The sequence below is a fragment of the Oenanthe melanoleuca genome, chromosome 8, assembly GCF_029582105.1.
Source record: "Oenanthe melanoleuca isolate GR-GAL-2019-014 chromosome 8, OMel1.0, whole genome shotgun sequence".
NCBI classification, from domain to species: Eukaryota; Metazoa; Chordata; class Aves; order Passeriformes; family Muscicapidae; genus Oenanthe; species Oenanthe melanoleuca.
Window position 1 is genome coordinate 5,944,600 of NC_079342.1, and position 17,425 is coordinate 5,962,024.

General features: G+C 43.9%; 1 protein-coding gene across 3 annotated transcripts; it reads left to right on the plus strand.

The window, feature by feature from the left end:
- The first annotated feature begins 803 nt into the window (after nt 1–803).
- LHX9 (LIM homeobox 9) lies at nt 804–15,752 on the plus strand. Of its 3 annotated transcripts, XM_056497186.1 has the most exons (7): nt 804–1,032; nt 1,995–2,063; nt 2,159–2,277; nt 3,969–4,171; nt 4,914–5,269; nt 10,394–10,596; nt 11,752–12,009. In XM_056497186.1, exons 1-7 carry the CDS (start codon nt 804–806, stop codon nt 12,007–12,009), a joined length of 1,437 nt encoding a protein of 478 aa, XP_056353161.1. The 3 variants fall into 3 exon arrangements, with proteins under 3 accessions (XP_056353161.1, XP_056353163.1, XP_056353162.1); XM_056497187.1 differs by lacking the exons at nt 804–1,032; nt 1,995–2,063 and adding an exon at nt 9,706–9,711 and having other exon boundaries at nt 2,161–2,277; XM_056497188.1 differs by lacking the exons at nt 804–1,032; nt 11,752–12,009 and adding an exon at nt 15,072–15,752 and having other exon boundaries at nt 1,773–2,277.
- The last annotated feature ends 1,673 nt before the right edge of the window (nt 15,753–17,425 follow it).

The following is a 17,425-nucleotide window of genomic DNA, read 5'->3' on the forward strand; positions in this document are numbered from 1 at the left end:
TCCTCCCGCAGCGCCGCCGCCCCATCCCTTCCCTTCTCTCCTCCCGGGCAGGGCCGCTCCACAAAGCCGCCGGCCCTGCAGCAGGCTGCTCCGGGCCCCGCAGCCCCGCGGGGGTGCCGGCCGCGCTCCCGCTCCCCGGCAGGGCTGGAGCGAGAGGGAAGCACCTCCCGACCTTTGCCCGTCTTCCCGGGCAGCCGGGGCGCCGAGGAGCGGCCACGGGAGCGAGGGGGTGGAGAAGAATTGGGGATCCCGAGCTAACAGCTCTTGCATCCCGGATTGAATCACCTTGTTTATTTTTCCCGATGTCTTATTGTGCTAATTGACTTGTTTTCTCCAAGGAAAGCCTATCTTTTCCTCCTCCTTCCCCACACACAGATATATATATATATTTTTTTTTCCTTCCAGTTCGGGAGTGCTCTGCAGAAGACTACGGCTTCTGGAGAGATCTGCCCTTTTTAAGGGAGATTCCCTCAGCCCTTTTGGAGTCTCGTTGGTTTTATAGCTATTACTCTCTTATTAAAACACACACATATATACAACACATTGATTTCCATCCAAAAGGGCTAATTACATTACTTACAGTAAATAGCAGCCCTGCTGTCCAGGGTCTAGTGTGCCAACAGAGAAAAAAAATCCCGGCTTATTTCACTTGATTGACTTCATCTTTGTGTGAAATTGTGTTTTATGAGCTGTATTCTGGCACTCGGAGGAATGTAACAACATTCAATCTGCAAATAACATTAATTTTAGCTACTTAGGGGGAAAGAGAGGGAAGGAAACTTGCTGCCTGAATCTTGGGTTACATGGAAGAGGTGACTCGAGGAGCCCTCGAGGATGTCTCTGGGATGCTTTGGAAAGGAAATGGGGGCTGGGGTACTTCTTTCACTAGTCGCGCTAGGGTTTGGTGTGGAGTGTCCCCCAGGGAGCAGGGAGCGCAGGACTGCCGCCAGGAAGATCCTTCAATAGGGATCGAGGTGTCAGGAAACAGCCAGCAGCTGTTTCAGGGAAAGGCAAGGAAGAGTGGTGTGAAAAGTAAGTAGGAAAACGGGGAAAGGAGGGGAGGGAGAGCAGACAGAGAGATTAGCCTGGAAGGAATGCATCGCCCGGTCCCCCGCACACGGTGATCGCTCGCAGTCCGCGGCCGGGGAGCGGGCGAGGGGAGAGAGTCCCGGCGGGGCGTCCCCGCGGAGGGGCAGCGTCCTGCTGCGCTACGGGCGCGGGCTCCGCGGGGCAGCGGGGCGGGCAGCGCCCCGGGAAGCGCTGGAGCTGCCCGGGCCGCCCCTGCCTCCGCGGCTCCCTCCCGCCCCAGCGCCCCTCCGCTCCGGCCGCTCCGTCCCGCCCCGGCTGCCCGGCACCGGCGCTCCTCTCCCTTCTCCCGTTCCACGGCGGAGCCAGGCGCGGTGGGGCTAGCCCGAGCCGAGGTTCCCGCGGAGCGGCCCGGGGGCAGGGGGGCCCCCGGGGGGAGAGCAGGCCACCTTGCCCCTCGCCAGGCGCCGCCGCCGCCAACTCCCAGGACTCCGCGTTTGGGGGAGGTAATAAATCCCACCCCACCCACAGCCCCGTAATGTTTGTCACTGCTTGCCCATCACTAGGGGTTGAGAGGAGTATGACAGGTCTTTGTTGTCTGAATAAAAATCAGTGGCAGCTCAAGGGAGAGAACTCCTCCTACTAAATTATCAAAAATGGGCTGGCTTTAGTCTCTTAACAAATTGGACAGAGCTCCGGAAAGCAGCAGTCCCAAATCCAACCTACAGGCACTGGGAACTTAAAAGCAACCAGGGACTGCTGAAAATAGCACTTCTTTTTGCTTTCTTTGTATTCAAAACTATATCCTTTCCCGACCGATTCTACTGCCCCAGGTCCAAGTCTCTCCAGTCAGAAGCCCCAGCTCTCCAGAACAGTAACAGATCCTTTAGCTCGCTTTTATTATTTTATTTTTTAAACTAATTATTATTACATTTTCTCCCCCTTGTTTGTTTTCTGCACATCTTCAGGAAGCCCTCAGTGCTTGCGCAAAGAGAAGCTCCTATTGCAACCTCCCTCCCTGCGCTGTGCACCTCGGTGTAAACATTTTGGATGATCTAAAGACTCTGGGGTCTGTATATGGAAATAGTGGGGTGCAGAGCAGAAGAAAATACTTGTCCTTTCCGTCCCCCAGCCATGCTTTTCCACGGGATCTCCGGAGGCCACATCCAAGGAATCATGGAGGAGATGGAGAGGCGATCCAAGACCGAGTCCCGCCTGGCCAAAGGGGGACAGATGAACGGCCGAGATACGGTAAGAAAGGCGCTGGCGCTCTTTGCAAGGGAATCCCTGCAAGCATGGACCCCCATCGGGACAGACCCTGACTTTGGGGAAGAGAAAGACGCTGCTTCCCTCTGTCCCTTCCCTGTCACCCCTTGCTTGTGGAACCCCTTCCGAGGCTTCCTGTAAACCCGCCCGTAACGCTGGGTGCTGTGCTGGCCAGGCTCGGTTATACATTTGTTTAACCCATGTCGCTGCGTGCGCTCTCCGGAGCAGAGGGAAAACGGCTCTAAATAGTAGCAGGGACGGGGGTTCAGCCCTTGCGGCGGAGCAGCCTTTTGCTCCTGCTCGGCTGCCCGCGGCCGCTCTGCCCCTGCGAGCAGGGCTGCAGCTGGAGCTCCCGAGGTGTACTTTATTTTTACTCTCTGCTTCTGGCACCTCCTAAATTAAACCTCAAACCGCGACTGCTTACTTTTCGTAACTGTCTCTGGTCTGAAGTGTGTGATTGATACAGAGGCACCGCTTTCTCTGTTATGCCGGCCGACTGCTTTACTTAGAAAGTAACATCTCCTCTTTCCTTAGTCAAAAGGACCGAAGTCTTCAGATATGTACTAAGGGATGGCGGAGAAATTGAGTGTCACGCTGGGCTTTGTGCAAAGCGAGATCTCCCTTTCTCCAACTTGTAGGGCTTCCGCCGACCGCGCACAAGGCTCTGCACACAAAGTAACGGCCTGCGAAACTGCTTTAAGGCTTTGGGCCATAGGGTCCTTTATCCCCTCTCTTAAATAAACTCATGCTTTGTTACATGAGGATTTGTAATGTAAATTTAACTCACCTTTCACTTGCTAAAAAGGAAAGGGGACGAAGAACATAACTCCAGATTGAAAACTGAATGCTAGTTGCCACTTTAAAATAGTTGCGACTTTAGAACAAGATGTTTGGGATTTTTTTTCCCCCTGTTATTTTATCAGCAAAAGCTATCCCAAGTTTCACGGCCGAGCTTTTGTCTCCGCCGTCCCTCGGTCTCCCTTTGTCCCGAGCGGCACTCCTCGTGGGGAGCAGATCAATGGGAACTCTCTCGCAGAAGTTTACTGACAAAAAGATGCGGGTTTGAGCTGAAACCAGCCCGTGCCAACTTTCTGCCCACTTCCCTGGCCGGGCTGTGAGCGTTCATACTCGCTGCTCTTTACACCATCCACCTGTCTCCTTTTACTCCTGTTTTAAAAGGCCTATCTTTCTTTAGAGACGTGGTTGTGGCTCGTTTAAGTATGGGTGAAAATTTGCAATAGAATGACTGCAAGCCTGAACCCTTTGTCATAAACTTTAGGAACAGCAAATCGGTATTTTTCTACTTTAAAATGTTGTTCCTGTGAAGTGCTTTAAGATTAAAACGCTAAAAAAACCGGAGAAGCCTCAGACTTTAAGTTCAGAACCTCAGAAAAGAATGGGCTCTGTTTTTCTTACTGCGGCCTAATCCGCTGCTTCCACGTATTGAAATGACATGAGAGCGTCAGGAGAGGTTTACTGTGAATCACGGTAAACACTTCACTAGCGGGAATGGTCCCGGTTCCCCCTTAAACTTCCCGCCGGGAGCCGGGAGTTTGGTCCCAGAGAGCCGCGTCTTTGTACGAACCCCGGGCCCTGCGCAGGACCCGTCCCCAGCCCGGCCTGCCTGCCTGTCTTCCTCTCCCTCTCTCATCCCTTGTGGTGTGGTTGTTTTGCAGAACATGCCCCCCATGAGCCCCGAGAAGCCTGCTTTGTGTGCTGGTTGTGGAGGGAAGATCTCAGACAGATATTACCTGCTGGCTGTTGACAAACAATGGCACCTCAGGTGTCTTAAGTGCTGTGAATGTAAACTGGCTTTGGAGTCAGAACTCACCTGCTTTGCCAAGGACGGCAGTATTTACTGCAAGGAGGATTACTACAGGTACAGCAATCAGTCCTCATGGGTTCAAAATACATCCCCTCAAAAGGCACTGTGAACCGAAACGCTCTTTTCTCCACACGGGCTTTCAAAGGTAGCTTTTCGCAGTCAGCGATTCCTTAATCCTTAGTCCCCTCAGAAAAGTCTCGCACGTTTCAAAACTGAACGGGCCGTCAGGGGACGCGCTGACTGAGCATGTGTGGCGTGCACAAACAGGCGAAGGCTCTCCCGCTGCTCGGCGGCTCCCCTCCGTAAAGACCCGACCGAAACTCCCCTTTGCCCGCAGCTTGCCGGTTTTCCCGAGGGCCGGAGCCCGCCGCCCCGCCCAGCCCCGCGGTCGGGCCCGGGGAGCGGGCCCCGCTCGTCCGTGTGTTACCGCTGCCCGCGGCTCTTCTCGTTTGACAGGACCGCCAGGAGAGCGGGGAGCGATTCCTCCCGCTCCGGCCCGGTGCTCACGGGCAGGGCCCTCGCAAAGTTCTGGGAGAATAGATCAGCTCGGCGGGGAGTGCGAGGCGCTCCCCCTGGGAGCGCAGGGCCGGCTCCCTGAGGTTGTCCCGACACCAGGCAGGCCGGGGGCCACAGCCGTCCTGTGTCACACAGCCGGTGTCCTGGACAATCCTGGGGTCGGGGGCGCGACCCTGTGGGGGACAGGCTCCCTCACGTGGCCGGGAGGGAAGGCGGGAGACACCGGGGCAAGCTCTGCCTTTGCCGTTCTAGCTGATGCCCACTCTTCTGTTTCCCTCAGAAGGTTCTCCGTGCAGAGATGTGCCCGCTGCCACCTTGGGATCTCAGCCTCTGAAATGGTCATGAGAGCCAGGGAGTCGGTTTATCACCTGAGCTGCTTCACCTGCACCACCTGCAACAAGACTCTGACCACGGGCGATCACTTTGGCATGAAGGACAACCTGGTTTACTGCAGGGCCCACTTCGAGTCCCTTTTGCAAGGAGAATACCCCCCTCAGCTGAGCTACACCGAGCTGGCCGCCAAGAGCGGAGGACTGGCCCTGCCTTACTTCAACGGCACCGGCACGGTCCAGAAGGGGAGGCCCAGGAAACGAAAGAGCCCTGCCTTGGGAGTGGACATCGTCAGCTACAACTCAGGTGGGAAACACACGCCGAGTCTGCCTCCCGCTCCCCCGAACAGAGCGTTCTCGGGCTTCCGCTCAGCCAGGCAGTGCGTGAGTAACTCAGCCAGGCCAAATCTTGCTTAACCATTGGAAAATCAAACAAACAGCCCTCTGAGGGTTGGAGCGTTTGCAGGAAAGCTAACAGCAGCCCTCCTCAAAGGCTGTCTTTGCCTATTAATGTCAAACACCCAAACTTAGCCACTTCCCAGGGTAAAGACAAAAAAAAAAAAAAAAAAAGAAAAAAAAAAAAAGAAAAAAACCCCAACCCAACCCCAAAACCACACAGCTCTTTCTCTATTGGAATCTCAGAGATACAGTTATCATTATTTATGTTTGATTAGCTAAAAGCATTTCACCACTTAAACCTCAAATTAGGAGTAACCAAATGAATCAGAAAAAATAGAATAAAAGTTATAGTATATGGTTCCTACAATGCCAATGTAGTTTGCATATAACTCTATTTATATATTGAATTTATAGTGATTAATTATTAAGGTTGAATAATTCTGTTTTACTGACACATAAATAATCAAACTGTACAGGAGGTCAACGAATAAACGCTGTTTCCTTAACTAAATCCTAACAAATGTAATTAAGAAGAATGGTTTCTCTTTTCTCAAGAGTAGGAAAGCAACAAATGTTGTCCTGTATTAAATATCCTCTATAACTCCAGTCGCTTGAGTACCCAAACCGTGTATAAACAGTGCTAGCGGCCAGAGGTTAAGGAGTTTCAGGTATGACCAAGCAGTTGAGGCAGAGTTTCATTAGATGAAAGATGAAAGCAGTAAGGGTAAATAAGAATTAGCAAATTCTCGACTCCAAAATCACTTTAGCGAAAGTTAAGCTTCCCGTGGACGGTAACAGAGGAAAGCGAGCTGAATCAGGAGCGGCGCAAGGTGCGCTCCCCCGTGAGGCGCGGAGCCGTCCCGGCTGGGCAGGGAGCGGGGGCTCCGGCCCCGGGGAGCGGGACAGGGTCAGGGCCTCCCTTCCGACAATCGCGGGGCGGTAACAGCGCTCCGCTCTCGGCCCGGAGCTCTCTCCCCGGCACCAAGTTCAACCCGCTGCCACTGAGATCCATAAGGAATCTTCCGCCGCCCCCCTGCCCTCCCCACCCCTCCCCCGGCACCTCCTCTGGGGCCGCTCGTGAAACGGGCTTTAGCTGGGAACCAGGGAGCTGTGCAAGGCGATTTCATCTCCTCTGATGCGTAGACCTTGGAGCCAGGGTAATCACTGCGCTAATTGTTCCTTGTTAATTGAAGGTGACATTGGAATCCCTGGCTACGGAGCGGCTTCCAATCAATCCTGAAAGCTGCTAAAGAAAAGGGAACCTGTAGCGCAGCCAGGATTCATTCAGCCTCAGCTTCCAAGGGTGGATTTCCCGTGTGCCCGCTCTCCACTCTGGTCTCTATCTCTGGTCCAGACAGCATCACCCGATTCCCCAGATTCCTAAAGGGAAATAATTCTAGGGACAATTTAGCTTTAAAATTAGAATCAGAAGTTATGGTAAAATGAAGAGTAGTGGATATGATAAAGCTCTCCTTAAACTTCAGGACTCAAGAGAGACATTATTTGCGAAAGCTGACATAATTTTTGTGTGCTGGTCTTAAAACTCCCCTTCTTTACAACAATGGGCCATATAAGATGTACCACTGACTCCAAATCAGATTAAAAAGCAACACCCCTTATGAAAATACAGCTCAGTGCATTGAGAACTCACAGAATCCTCCGAGCAACGGAGAGAAAAAAAGAACCGACCAAAACAAATCAACAAACGCTCTGATGCTTTGGACTCAGGCTAGATGGCTGAGAAATCTCTTCTGTTAGGGCCGTGATTTTATTATTTTTTATAAGCATTATCTAGCTATGTCCAGGGTTGAAACATGGTCTTGAGAAAGTTTGCAGCCAAACCGTGCATCCAGTGCAAACCGCTCCAGCCCATTGACCCACTGCGCTCCGGACCCAGGGGGAGGAAGGCGAATCTGGAACAGCTACGAAATGCGTTGCAGTAGATGAAATCGCTTCTTGAGAGAGAGAAAAAGTCTCTAACTAATTGGCAGCCACTTCCCTGCACAAATTTTTCGTTCTCTGCCCTGTGACTCAGTAACTGCTCTCGCACGTAATCATTTGCAAAGGGCGAGCAGTCCGCAGGAATTAAATGTCGGATGCTGGGCTGCCGCCTTCCGAGGGAGCAGCGGGCCCCGCAGCCCCGGGCGCGGCGGGCGGGGTCCGGGCCGTGTCGCGGAGCCCTGGCTGGGGACAGCCCGCCTGGGACAGCCCTCCCCGCACACGGTCCCCGCGCCGGAGCGCACAGGGCCGGACACCGCGGCCGCTGCTCAGCCGGCTCTCTCGGCACTCTGGGGCTGGGGCACCGCCGCTGGGACCTCCCCGTGAGCCGGGTACCTTCCCAAACAGCCCCGGCCGCGGTGCTCCTACCATGTGCCAAGCCATCATGGAAACGACCCCGAGCTTTAAAAACGAAACTCTGATGGAAACAAGTTTAATCAGCTGAGCATGAGCATGTGCGTATTCACAGCCATCCAGCAGGCCCCAGCTTAGATTTGTGTGCACGTTATGTTACAGGGGAGCTGAGCCCTGGTCCAGAATGGAAAATCAGACTCTGCTGCAGAATCTGCAACAGCTTTTCTATTCTGTATTTCCTCCTCTAGTTTAATTTCTTTTTCACAGCTCTTTGGTTGTAAAGTGGAAACACAACAATAAATAACTCGAAATGTTATGAGGTAGAAGTCACTCATACTTGCAAGCTGTCTGAAATTAATGTGAAAAATGGATGACACTATTCAAAAGTACTTAAAACATTTAAGGTTTTCTCTATAGTTCATCTTGTATCATATAATGAATGTGTATTTTGAGGGACACTGTGTTGACTTTAAGCTTAGAGGATACAGAAATGAGACGGTGAAGATTTCCTTAGGAAAATATTTTACACATCTGTTCCTCAAGGAGCTGTTTATTTCATTATGTGTGTGTGTGTGTGAAAAACTATGAAGAGTTCACTTGAAGAATTCTTGGCAATAAGAAGCAAATTATTCTAGCTCTTTTGAAAGCAAAAATTAAACAACCCTCCAATCTTGCTGTAAAGAAATGAGCAGTGTCTTTTCTGACTTTGTGCTTTCCCTTAGTTCTCCAGGAGATAGTGTAAGACTCTGCTCTATGATGTGGCCAAACCACATCATACTGTGTAAAACAGAGTGAACTCTAACCATTGTATAAACCCAGATTGTCTGAAGATACTTGGAGCCCTCTTCTCATTTTCTCTTGAAAATAAAAACCAAAATAAAGCAGAGCACTGACGAAAAAGAAAAAGAAAAAGAAAAAGAAAAAGAAAAAGAAAAAGAAAAAGAAAAAGAAAAAGAAAAAGAAAAAGAAAAAGAAAAAGAAAAAGAAAAAGAAAAAGCAGAGTACAGAAACAAAGACAGTAAGCAGGACAGAGGAACCTGAGGAAGTTTGTGTTGCTGCTGTAAGCCTGAGCGGCCCAAGGAAAGCAACACAAACAAGCTTGCAACTCTGAAGTAAAACCTGAGGACTGAATTCTGATACTCTGATTTATGTCAGCTCATAAGTTACAGCCCACACAGTTTGACTGAAGGCAGTGTGATTGCTTGTGAAAACAAATAGTAAATACAACCCAAATCTGGTCTGAAATTGTTTTTAAGGCAACTTTCAACTCCTTTTTTTCAGAAGTGTCAGCTTACTTTGTTTGAAAGTACAGAATACTGCTTACCATGACTAGGAGCAAAGCTAGCTATAATTAAATATTCACCTGATTTTCTGTCAAAGTGCTGTCTTACCAGCATCTGTTCATGTTGACTTGTCTTATAATTCAAAAGCGAAAACACCTTCAAGAAGCTTTTTATTTTCTTGTGGTTTCAAGCTGCTTTACCTCTGTTTTCAGCACTGGCGAGATCAGTGTCTCTGTATTGTGTGCTTTCCCTCTTTCTCTTCTCTCTCTCAATTAGGAATGGGGATCAGCTAGGCCTTGTAAATAATCCAGTAAATATTGGAAAGCAGTTCAAAAATCAAAATGAGCAACTAATGAAACTCAGTCTAATTTACAGACATTCTGAAACATTTTTAATTAGCTCTTCTTTAATTAATATTCCCTGCTATGAAGACACCATCAATTTTCTCGTGTGACTGAACTATCTTTGTAAAATGATCCTAGAAATTGCTAACCCTTTTGCTTAAGCTGAAAAGCAGACACATTCCCTGCTTTTCTTTTTGTTAATACTGTAATTCCTTTCTCCAATATGAAGCAATGATACCACCATCCCCAAACAGCTGCAACTCTTATGTACAATTCACACCCATAAAAGTGTAATCTGAAACAAATTTATCTTTCATAAACACTTTGAAAACACTGAACCAGGGAAAACAGAGAAACTCTTCAAGTTTTGAGCCCCTAGGTGCTTGCTTGCAGAAATGTCCTAAACCAGTACTATGACCTACTGCTGATTGGGACTGGGGGAATGGATCCAGTCTTGATGCAACTGCTTACTGCTTCCTAGATATGTTTGACAGATGAAGGGCTTCGAGCAGTTCATATAAACTCCCAGGCAGAGTCCAAAAGTGTTTATTCTATCAGCAAAACCCTCAGCTTTCTTGATGAACTGTCATAACAAACTTTCCTGCTGTACATCTCTTATTATAGGTGCTTGTGATTTGGGAGAAAAGCTCAGGAACATTCAAAATGCTGGTCTGACTTTTTTCTTCTCTCAAGCTAAGAATGTTTCAATGAGTAAGATTTCAAAATCTGAATGAGATTTCAAATGACTCTTTGAGTGCCCAAAGCAAAACCATCACCACAGGGAAAAGACTTGTTTGAAATAAATGCCAAAGGAGAGAGAACATTTGAAGTCTGCCCTTAGTAGGTACAGGCCTGGGGGACATAGGATAAGGATAGGAAATGATAATATTCTCAATCTCTTTTGGTCTCATTAATTATCACATCTGTACTTATCCTTGTACCATCTTAGTCCTTCCTTCCTTCCTTCCTGTTACTCAAGATTTTTGCCTTGATTCATTTATCCTACATGATTCATGGCTACTAACTCCTTGTTCCATGTTGTTTGTTCAACAGGTTGTAATGAGAATGAGGCAGATCACCTGGACAGAGACCAGCAGCCTTACCCCCCATCCCAGAAAACAAAGCGCATGCGTACCTCCTTCAAACACCACCAGCTCCGTACCATGAAGTCCTACTTTGCTATCAACCACAACCCAGATGCCAAGGACCTCAAGCAGCTTGCTCAGAAAACAGGCCTGACCAAGAGAGTTCTGCAGGTAAGAAGCCACATCACAGGCTTGACAGAATTTTCCCCTGCTAGTCAATAGCCTTTCCCTCATGTGTAACTATAGCAATATAAATAGAAATACTTTTGTTGGGTGTGTCCCTAGTGGGTGTGCAGAGGGTATGCTATTACCTGGCAGAAGTGCCGAACGTGTGCCTTGCTCCCCCAAGGCAGCCAAACACCAAACTGTGGTTTATGATTCGGTGCATCCTCACCATGAAGAAAATGTCTTCAGAGTCCACCCACCCAGCAGATATCCTGGGGTCGGTGGTCTCTCTGTGGTGACTGCACTAAAGATAGAGGTGGCTAATCTACTGATTTTATGGGTGAAGCCCTTGGGCTCCCCTGGAGGAGTTAATGTGGCCCCTCAGTAAGCAGATCCCCAATGTGTTTGAAGCAAGCTTTGACCAATATGATTCTCCAGGACCACCTGGCTCCCCCTCTCAATGCTTGTTAGACAACTGTTTTCCTTAAGGGCCTGCATAGTCAAAAGGCACTTCCCTGTGAAGGACAGCCTAGCAAATTATGATAAAAATCCCTATATGGTCTGTGATAGCTCAGTGAAGTTAAAACGAGGTGTGTATTACATGCAGAGTGCCAAAGAAGGGCAGCGAGTGAGGTAGAAGGAGAATCTATTAGAGGCAATTCCATGTTACATGTCACCTCATGCACTGCCAGTGAACCTTACAGAACAGAAAGACTAGATGACCCATATCAACAATCTGTAAGACAGGGATAGTGTAATTACCCCTCCTTCGTCTTCAGCCTTTTCAAATAATCAAGGCAAGCTTTCAGCCTTGGCAAAAATCTGCTCACTCACCCTTTGCCTAAATCTTTATGTGTCTTGACCCCAAAGCTACCCAACCCAGGAAACACTATGTGGCCATCAAGGGAGTTGCTTTCTTTGGCTAAGTGAGCGAGCAGATTTTTCTCGAGGGTGCTCTCTGAGGGTTGTAAGCACCTGTAGCACTGGGCCTGTTCACAGAAAGCCAGTACCACCAGTAGCAAGAAAAGCTATAGAATGACATAGGTGATGTGCCACATAAAATCAAACATCAAAAAATGAATTTAAAAAGCAAGAACAAAGACAAAAATAAGCAAAGCAAAACAAGCATCGGTAAAGACATCCATTGGGATTGGTTTGCAGGTTTGGTTTCAAAACGCAAGAGCCAAATTCAGAAGGAACCTTTTGCGGCAGGAGAATGGGGGTGTCGATAAAGCTGACGGCACCTCGCTCCCGGCACCGCCCTCAGCAGACAGCGGCGCACTCACTCCACCCGGCACTGCGACCACTTTAACAGACCTGACCAATCCCACTATCACTGTAGTGACATCAGTGACCTCTAACTTGGACAGCCACGAATCCGGGAGCCCCTCACAAACTACCTTAACGAACCTTTTCTAACAGTTCATTTTTTTTTTAAATTCTTACTCTTCATTATTATTATTATTATAATTATTATAATTATTATTATTATTTTCAAGCCTTTAAAAAAAAAACAAAAAAACAAACCCACAAAATATTTGGGAAAATAAACAGCTTGATGTGTAGCATCTGCAGCCACCTGGCAAATGAGTTTGAAGTAATATGTTGCTATAATATACGAACACTTATTGCTGGTAAATTGTACTCAAATTCTTTAAGTTTATTAAATGACTGAAGAGAAGGTGATGAATCATTCTAATAAGTGCCTCTTAAAATTGTATGTTACTTATTTCCAGAACCTTGAAAAAAATTGATTGTTATCCCCCACAAAAAAAAAAATTCTATTTCTCCCTGATAACCAGATAAAACCAATTTTAATCATATCCAAAAGAATGCTGCTTCAGGATTGTATATTCACTTCCAGCATTTAAATGGCCCAAATTTAATTTGATTTTCATATTGCATCCAAAAGTTTTGTATTATTTATTTCTCAAATGTTGAAAAATAAACACAAAATGAATAAACTAATCATGAGAACAGTCAGAGTGGAAGTACCAGTGCTCTTTCCTAATGCAGTAGTCACAAGCCTCTCCTCCCTGAGCACTGGGGAGTCTCACTGGGATAGCCAAATGCTCCTCTGCCAGTTCTGCACCTAGCTGAGAAATCCTTGGCCACCACTGAAAGTCATGCCTGGATGGAGGTCTTGGAGAGAGACTAAGTGATGGGAGCACGTGTGGGTGAGGATGGCATGACCAGCCTGCTGGTCTCCAAATTTATGCCCCACGTTAAGGAGGCAAGATCTGGAAAAAAGCCTCCAGAGCGAGCTCACTCCTCTAAGGATGTCATTAAAGTAACAATAGCAGAATAACAATGCAAGTGGAGAGTCTTACTGATCTGAAATGTTGCCTAGGGAGGGGTTTTGATTTTTGTCTGTCAAGCAGCTCTGAATTTTTGGAATTAAAAAAGGTAAAAATTGCAGTTGGCTATATGGCTTCGATGCCGTACCTTCAAAGCAAACAGGAGGTTGCCCAGTTACTTTAGTGAGCACAAAAATAATTTTCAAGAAGGTGCATGCATGTGTACTATTCAAATGAACTTTCGATAAATCCTACTTTTTTTTTTTTTCAGGGAAAATGGAAATAAGCAAAATATAATTTATTAAGATGTTTAAGGAAAAAAAAATTCAGTACAATTTATTCATTACTATTTTGAATTTTCTTTAGATGTTTCCTGAGATTGTATCAGACACTTTGTTTAACACAGGAACTTAAAATCTTTAGTTCATTAATATCTCTAACATATACAACTTTTTAAACTTTGTATAAAAGAAAAAAAAAGTTAGCAAAAATCATACAAAACCAGGAATTGGCAGTGAATAACTTCAAAGTCGATAAACTCAGAAGCCTTGTGGATGCTGATCTGAATACATTTCTTAGTTTACAATAGTGATCCTTCTTTTTTTAGTTTTATTTAAGCTAAAAGTCTGAATGGTCTGGGCAGTGGTGAATGTTCATTTGTATCCTTTTATTGTAGTTGAACACCAATTAGATTGTGGAGAGTCTCAGAAACAAAACCGAACAAAAACCAGTCAAGATCTATGTCTTGCTTTTAGTGGATTGTTAAGAATAACTTTGCACATATACCCCACTTTTTAGACACCATCAAATCTCTTTTTGGTGGTCAAAGTGGCTATTTAATATATTTTAAAGGTGTCCTTTTTGGCTGTATAAATGTGTGGTTACATATTGACAGTTCACTGCCCACATTAAAGTGCATTATTGTAATTTTTGCTCAGGGTTTTTAGAAAATTAGCACAGAAAAGTAGCTTATTTTTAAAAAAGATGATGGAAGAGATGTTAACACTGTAATAGAAGAAAGGTGTGTTTGCCATTATATATTTAGCAAGTATGGTTATCATCTTCTACGGATATTGAATCTTGACTTTTCCTATTTCTATTACCTTATGGGCATTTACCACTAACCAGACCAAAAGACCTTGGTAAGGCTGAGATCTTTATTAATACACTTTTACAGGTAAAAATATTGATACTTATAAATTTTGTTCTTTGACAGAACAATATATGGTACTAGAGATCTACTTTATTAAGTAGACTAATTAAAACTCAGTTCTACTATGTGCCTTATGATATACCTTGGGAGTAAGTTTGTGAAAAATCAGGATATATGTGTTGTTTGTTAAATTAACTGTTTTAAGCCCTTTTGACACCTCACTAGTTTTGTACTGTTTTACCTCTTATTTCTGAAACTCTTTTTATGGTGTATCCTGTTAGAGGGGACAAACATGTCATAGAAAGCAGTTGTGCACTCTTTCAGATATAGTTGATAAATCCAATAATCTTATATATTGAGCTTCGTGTTTATAGTACAGTAAGTGGTCTAGCAAAATTGTCCATGTTTCTTTGTTTATTGATAAATGCATTGTATAGAAACTATTTCCCCTAAATATTTATGGACCAAACAATTGTGATATATCCTATTAAATTTGTGTGAATAAACCATTTTGAATCTAAGGAGTTTTATTTCCCATCAGTTTTTTTGTTGTTTGGTTTTTGGGTTTTTTTGGGGGTTGGGCTTTTTTTTGTTTTGTTTATTTTTTAAAATTTAAGGTCTACATGTACCTGTGTGTCTCTTTGCTTTTACGGTACCTATGAACAATTGGTATTAAACACAGAAACACGGCCTTTTAAATATTTTAAAGTACAGTTCCTTTTTAGGTTTTCAATTCCTTCATATTCAATGTATATGCTAGTGCTGGTGCAATTTAGATTTTAGCCTTTTAAACTCCTTTTTGAACATGCAAAGTAATGCCCCACTGATTTGATACTGAAACCCTGTCTTAGCCCTCTAAAAGAGCCAGAAAAGTAGGAGCTAAAGTAATTGCATGACAAATATAACCTAAATAGTATGATGAAATGAATCAAGATTTAATGCTAGGTATATTGAGCACAAAATAGATTTGCAGACCCCGAAAAGCCAGGTTGCTCTGTAGTTTAATAAATTGTCACTATGATTTCTTTCAGGGAGAACAAATCATGGGGCATTACAGCCAAACATCCCGACGTTTGAAAATTCCCTAAAGTATTAAAAGAAGGGGAAAAGTTTGATCGGAAATCCACTGCAGTGAAGACAAAGACAATATTAGGTTATGATAATCATACATTTAAAAATCTATTGAGCCAAAAAATAAAAAATAAAAGACTCGATGTAATTTCCTGAATGTTAACAAAACATACGTTATTTTATGGTGTCTAATTAACAGAACTGAAGGCTTCAACAAATTGTGTGGTATCAAAAACAAATTTAGAGAACCTATGTATAAAACCAGAGCAACCTGGCAGCAATCTACCCAGCCCATATTCGAAGAAACCTTTTCTTTTTTTAAAAAAAAAATCACATTTGTCAAGCACAAGTACTTGTAAAATAAAATCTGAGTGCATTCATTCCACTTGCTTGCTAATGTGTACTAGTCATATCTGTTAAATGGATTTTTGTAAATTCAAGGAGAACTTTTCACTCATCTGAGATCATAGGAATCAAAACCCAGTAACTTTAGTACTATTGTTTCCAAATTAATTTTTTTAAATGAGACAGCTCTGCATGCACTTTTCCATCTGTCACATATAGTGTACATTTCTGTATGATGAATTTCTCTTTGATGTTTCTTGTATAATACCTTTCATTAATAAACATTTTATTTGATGCAAACATAGTTAACTTTATGTAAACACATAGCTAATTGTTCCAACTAATTTAAAGTTTTCTTTTGAAAGGAAGCAGTACAGTGCAGTTCCAATATGCTATATATATATATATACATATATATATACCTAAAATCAAAAAGAATGAGGTAGCAATACTATTGCACAGTGTAAAATCTTTTCCTTTGGTGTTTATTTTTTAATTTTTTAACTTCTTGTATAAAAATGACTTGTTTTAAAAAGAAATTCCCATCAGCATCAACAATAAAACAATCCCCAAATTCTTCATCAATATAAGAAAACATGAGAAGTACAGTGTGTACTTTACACAGTGACTTTAGAGTAAGAGGATATAATTTGTGGGTCCCTGAGCTGTTTACATGGTCACTATGCAATGAGCAAGTTTGCTACATAAAGTTGGTCCTAAGATTCCCAGTCTAAATCACAGATGATTTTTACAAGCCAATGAGCAAGTGTAACAATAACCAATTCTTAGTAATGAGGTTTTGTAACTGTTAAGCAACTATTTGCAGAAAGATTTTTTAAAATATATTCCTATTTAGCTGTATAGCCAAAGCATATGTTAAACAAATTAACATATAAAAGACTTGCCAGAAAATCTTTCATTAAGATGACATTTTTATTATATACTAATGAACCCTATGTAAACAATGTAACTTTTATGAATGATGGACATTAAATATTTCACTTACGTGTATCCTCAGCATTTTGCATGTTTTCTTAAACCCTTCCAGTTTCAGAATTCTAAAAAGAAAACCATACAACTATTAACAACATAGCACAAAGTAATGTACAGGTTTCTGCAGCAATCTCTGGAAACCGGTAACTAAGAGTGTTCTAATGGCAATAAAAAGGTATCATTTATTGGTGGTAATTATGGGAAGGATTGTTTAAACAACAGTTTTATAGTATATTGTAAAGTTCTATTGGAAAAGGTTAGCCTGGTGGACTTAATTCGAATCAGCTTGATCAGAAATTTAAGTATATTGTGAAACTCTTAAGCTGAGCCTTATGTGTATTTATCACTGCAGAAAGTAAGTAAATGTAGGAAAGCAATTATTCGTGTCACAGCCACAATGTGGTTTCCTCCCATTGTCCTTAGGAAAATATTACAACCATTAATTATTCCAATCAGTAAAGAACTTGGTGGAGCTTAAGACCAAGGGAAAAAAATGATGCATTATAATTTTTCTTTTGTAAATCACTGCATTTGTCAATAAGTTGGATTTCTTCTCCCTTGATTTAACGGAGATATTTCTAATCTTATCCATGTACTGCATTCTAACTTCATTTAAATTAGAAAAATAAATTAATTAAATAATCCTGGTGAAATACTGACAAAATCTAAAATAAAACCAGGGCAATTTTATTCCTCCGTGTCTGATTAGAGACATTAAGGTTTGATTTTTCTTAACAAGACTTAGCTTTGTTTGGAGACAGTCCTGCACACAGTGCCTTGACTGACCAGACAAGTGGCATAAGAAAATCCAAATTTTTTAAAGATACATAACTGTCTCTTGCATTAAGAAAGCAAGCATGTTTCTGAGAAAGAAAAAAAGGAAACATTTCAGACAAGGCTTGAGAGAACACAAGACAAAGGTAGGTTTTCAGTATTGTTGTGAGTGAGAAATGTCTTGGAGGTCTTTCTAGTGGAT

Bases quoted from the DNA above. Each gene is read 5' to 3' on its own strand.
- LHX9 (XM_056497186.1), top strand. From the start codon at position 804: ATGGAAGAGGTGACTCGAGGAGCCCTCGAGGATGTCTCTGGGATGCTT. The intron at 2,278-3,968 runs GTAAGAAAGGCG...GTTGTTTTGCAG, and splicing joins AGATGAACGGCCGAGATACG to AACATGCCCCCCATGAGCCC. The intron at 4,172-4,913 runs GTACAGCAATCA...TGTTTCCCTCAG, and splicing joins TGCAAGGAGGATTACTACAG to AAGGTTCTCCGTGCAGAGAT.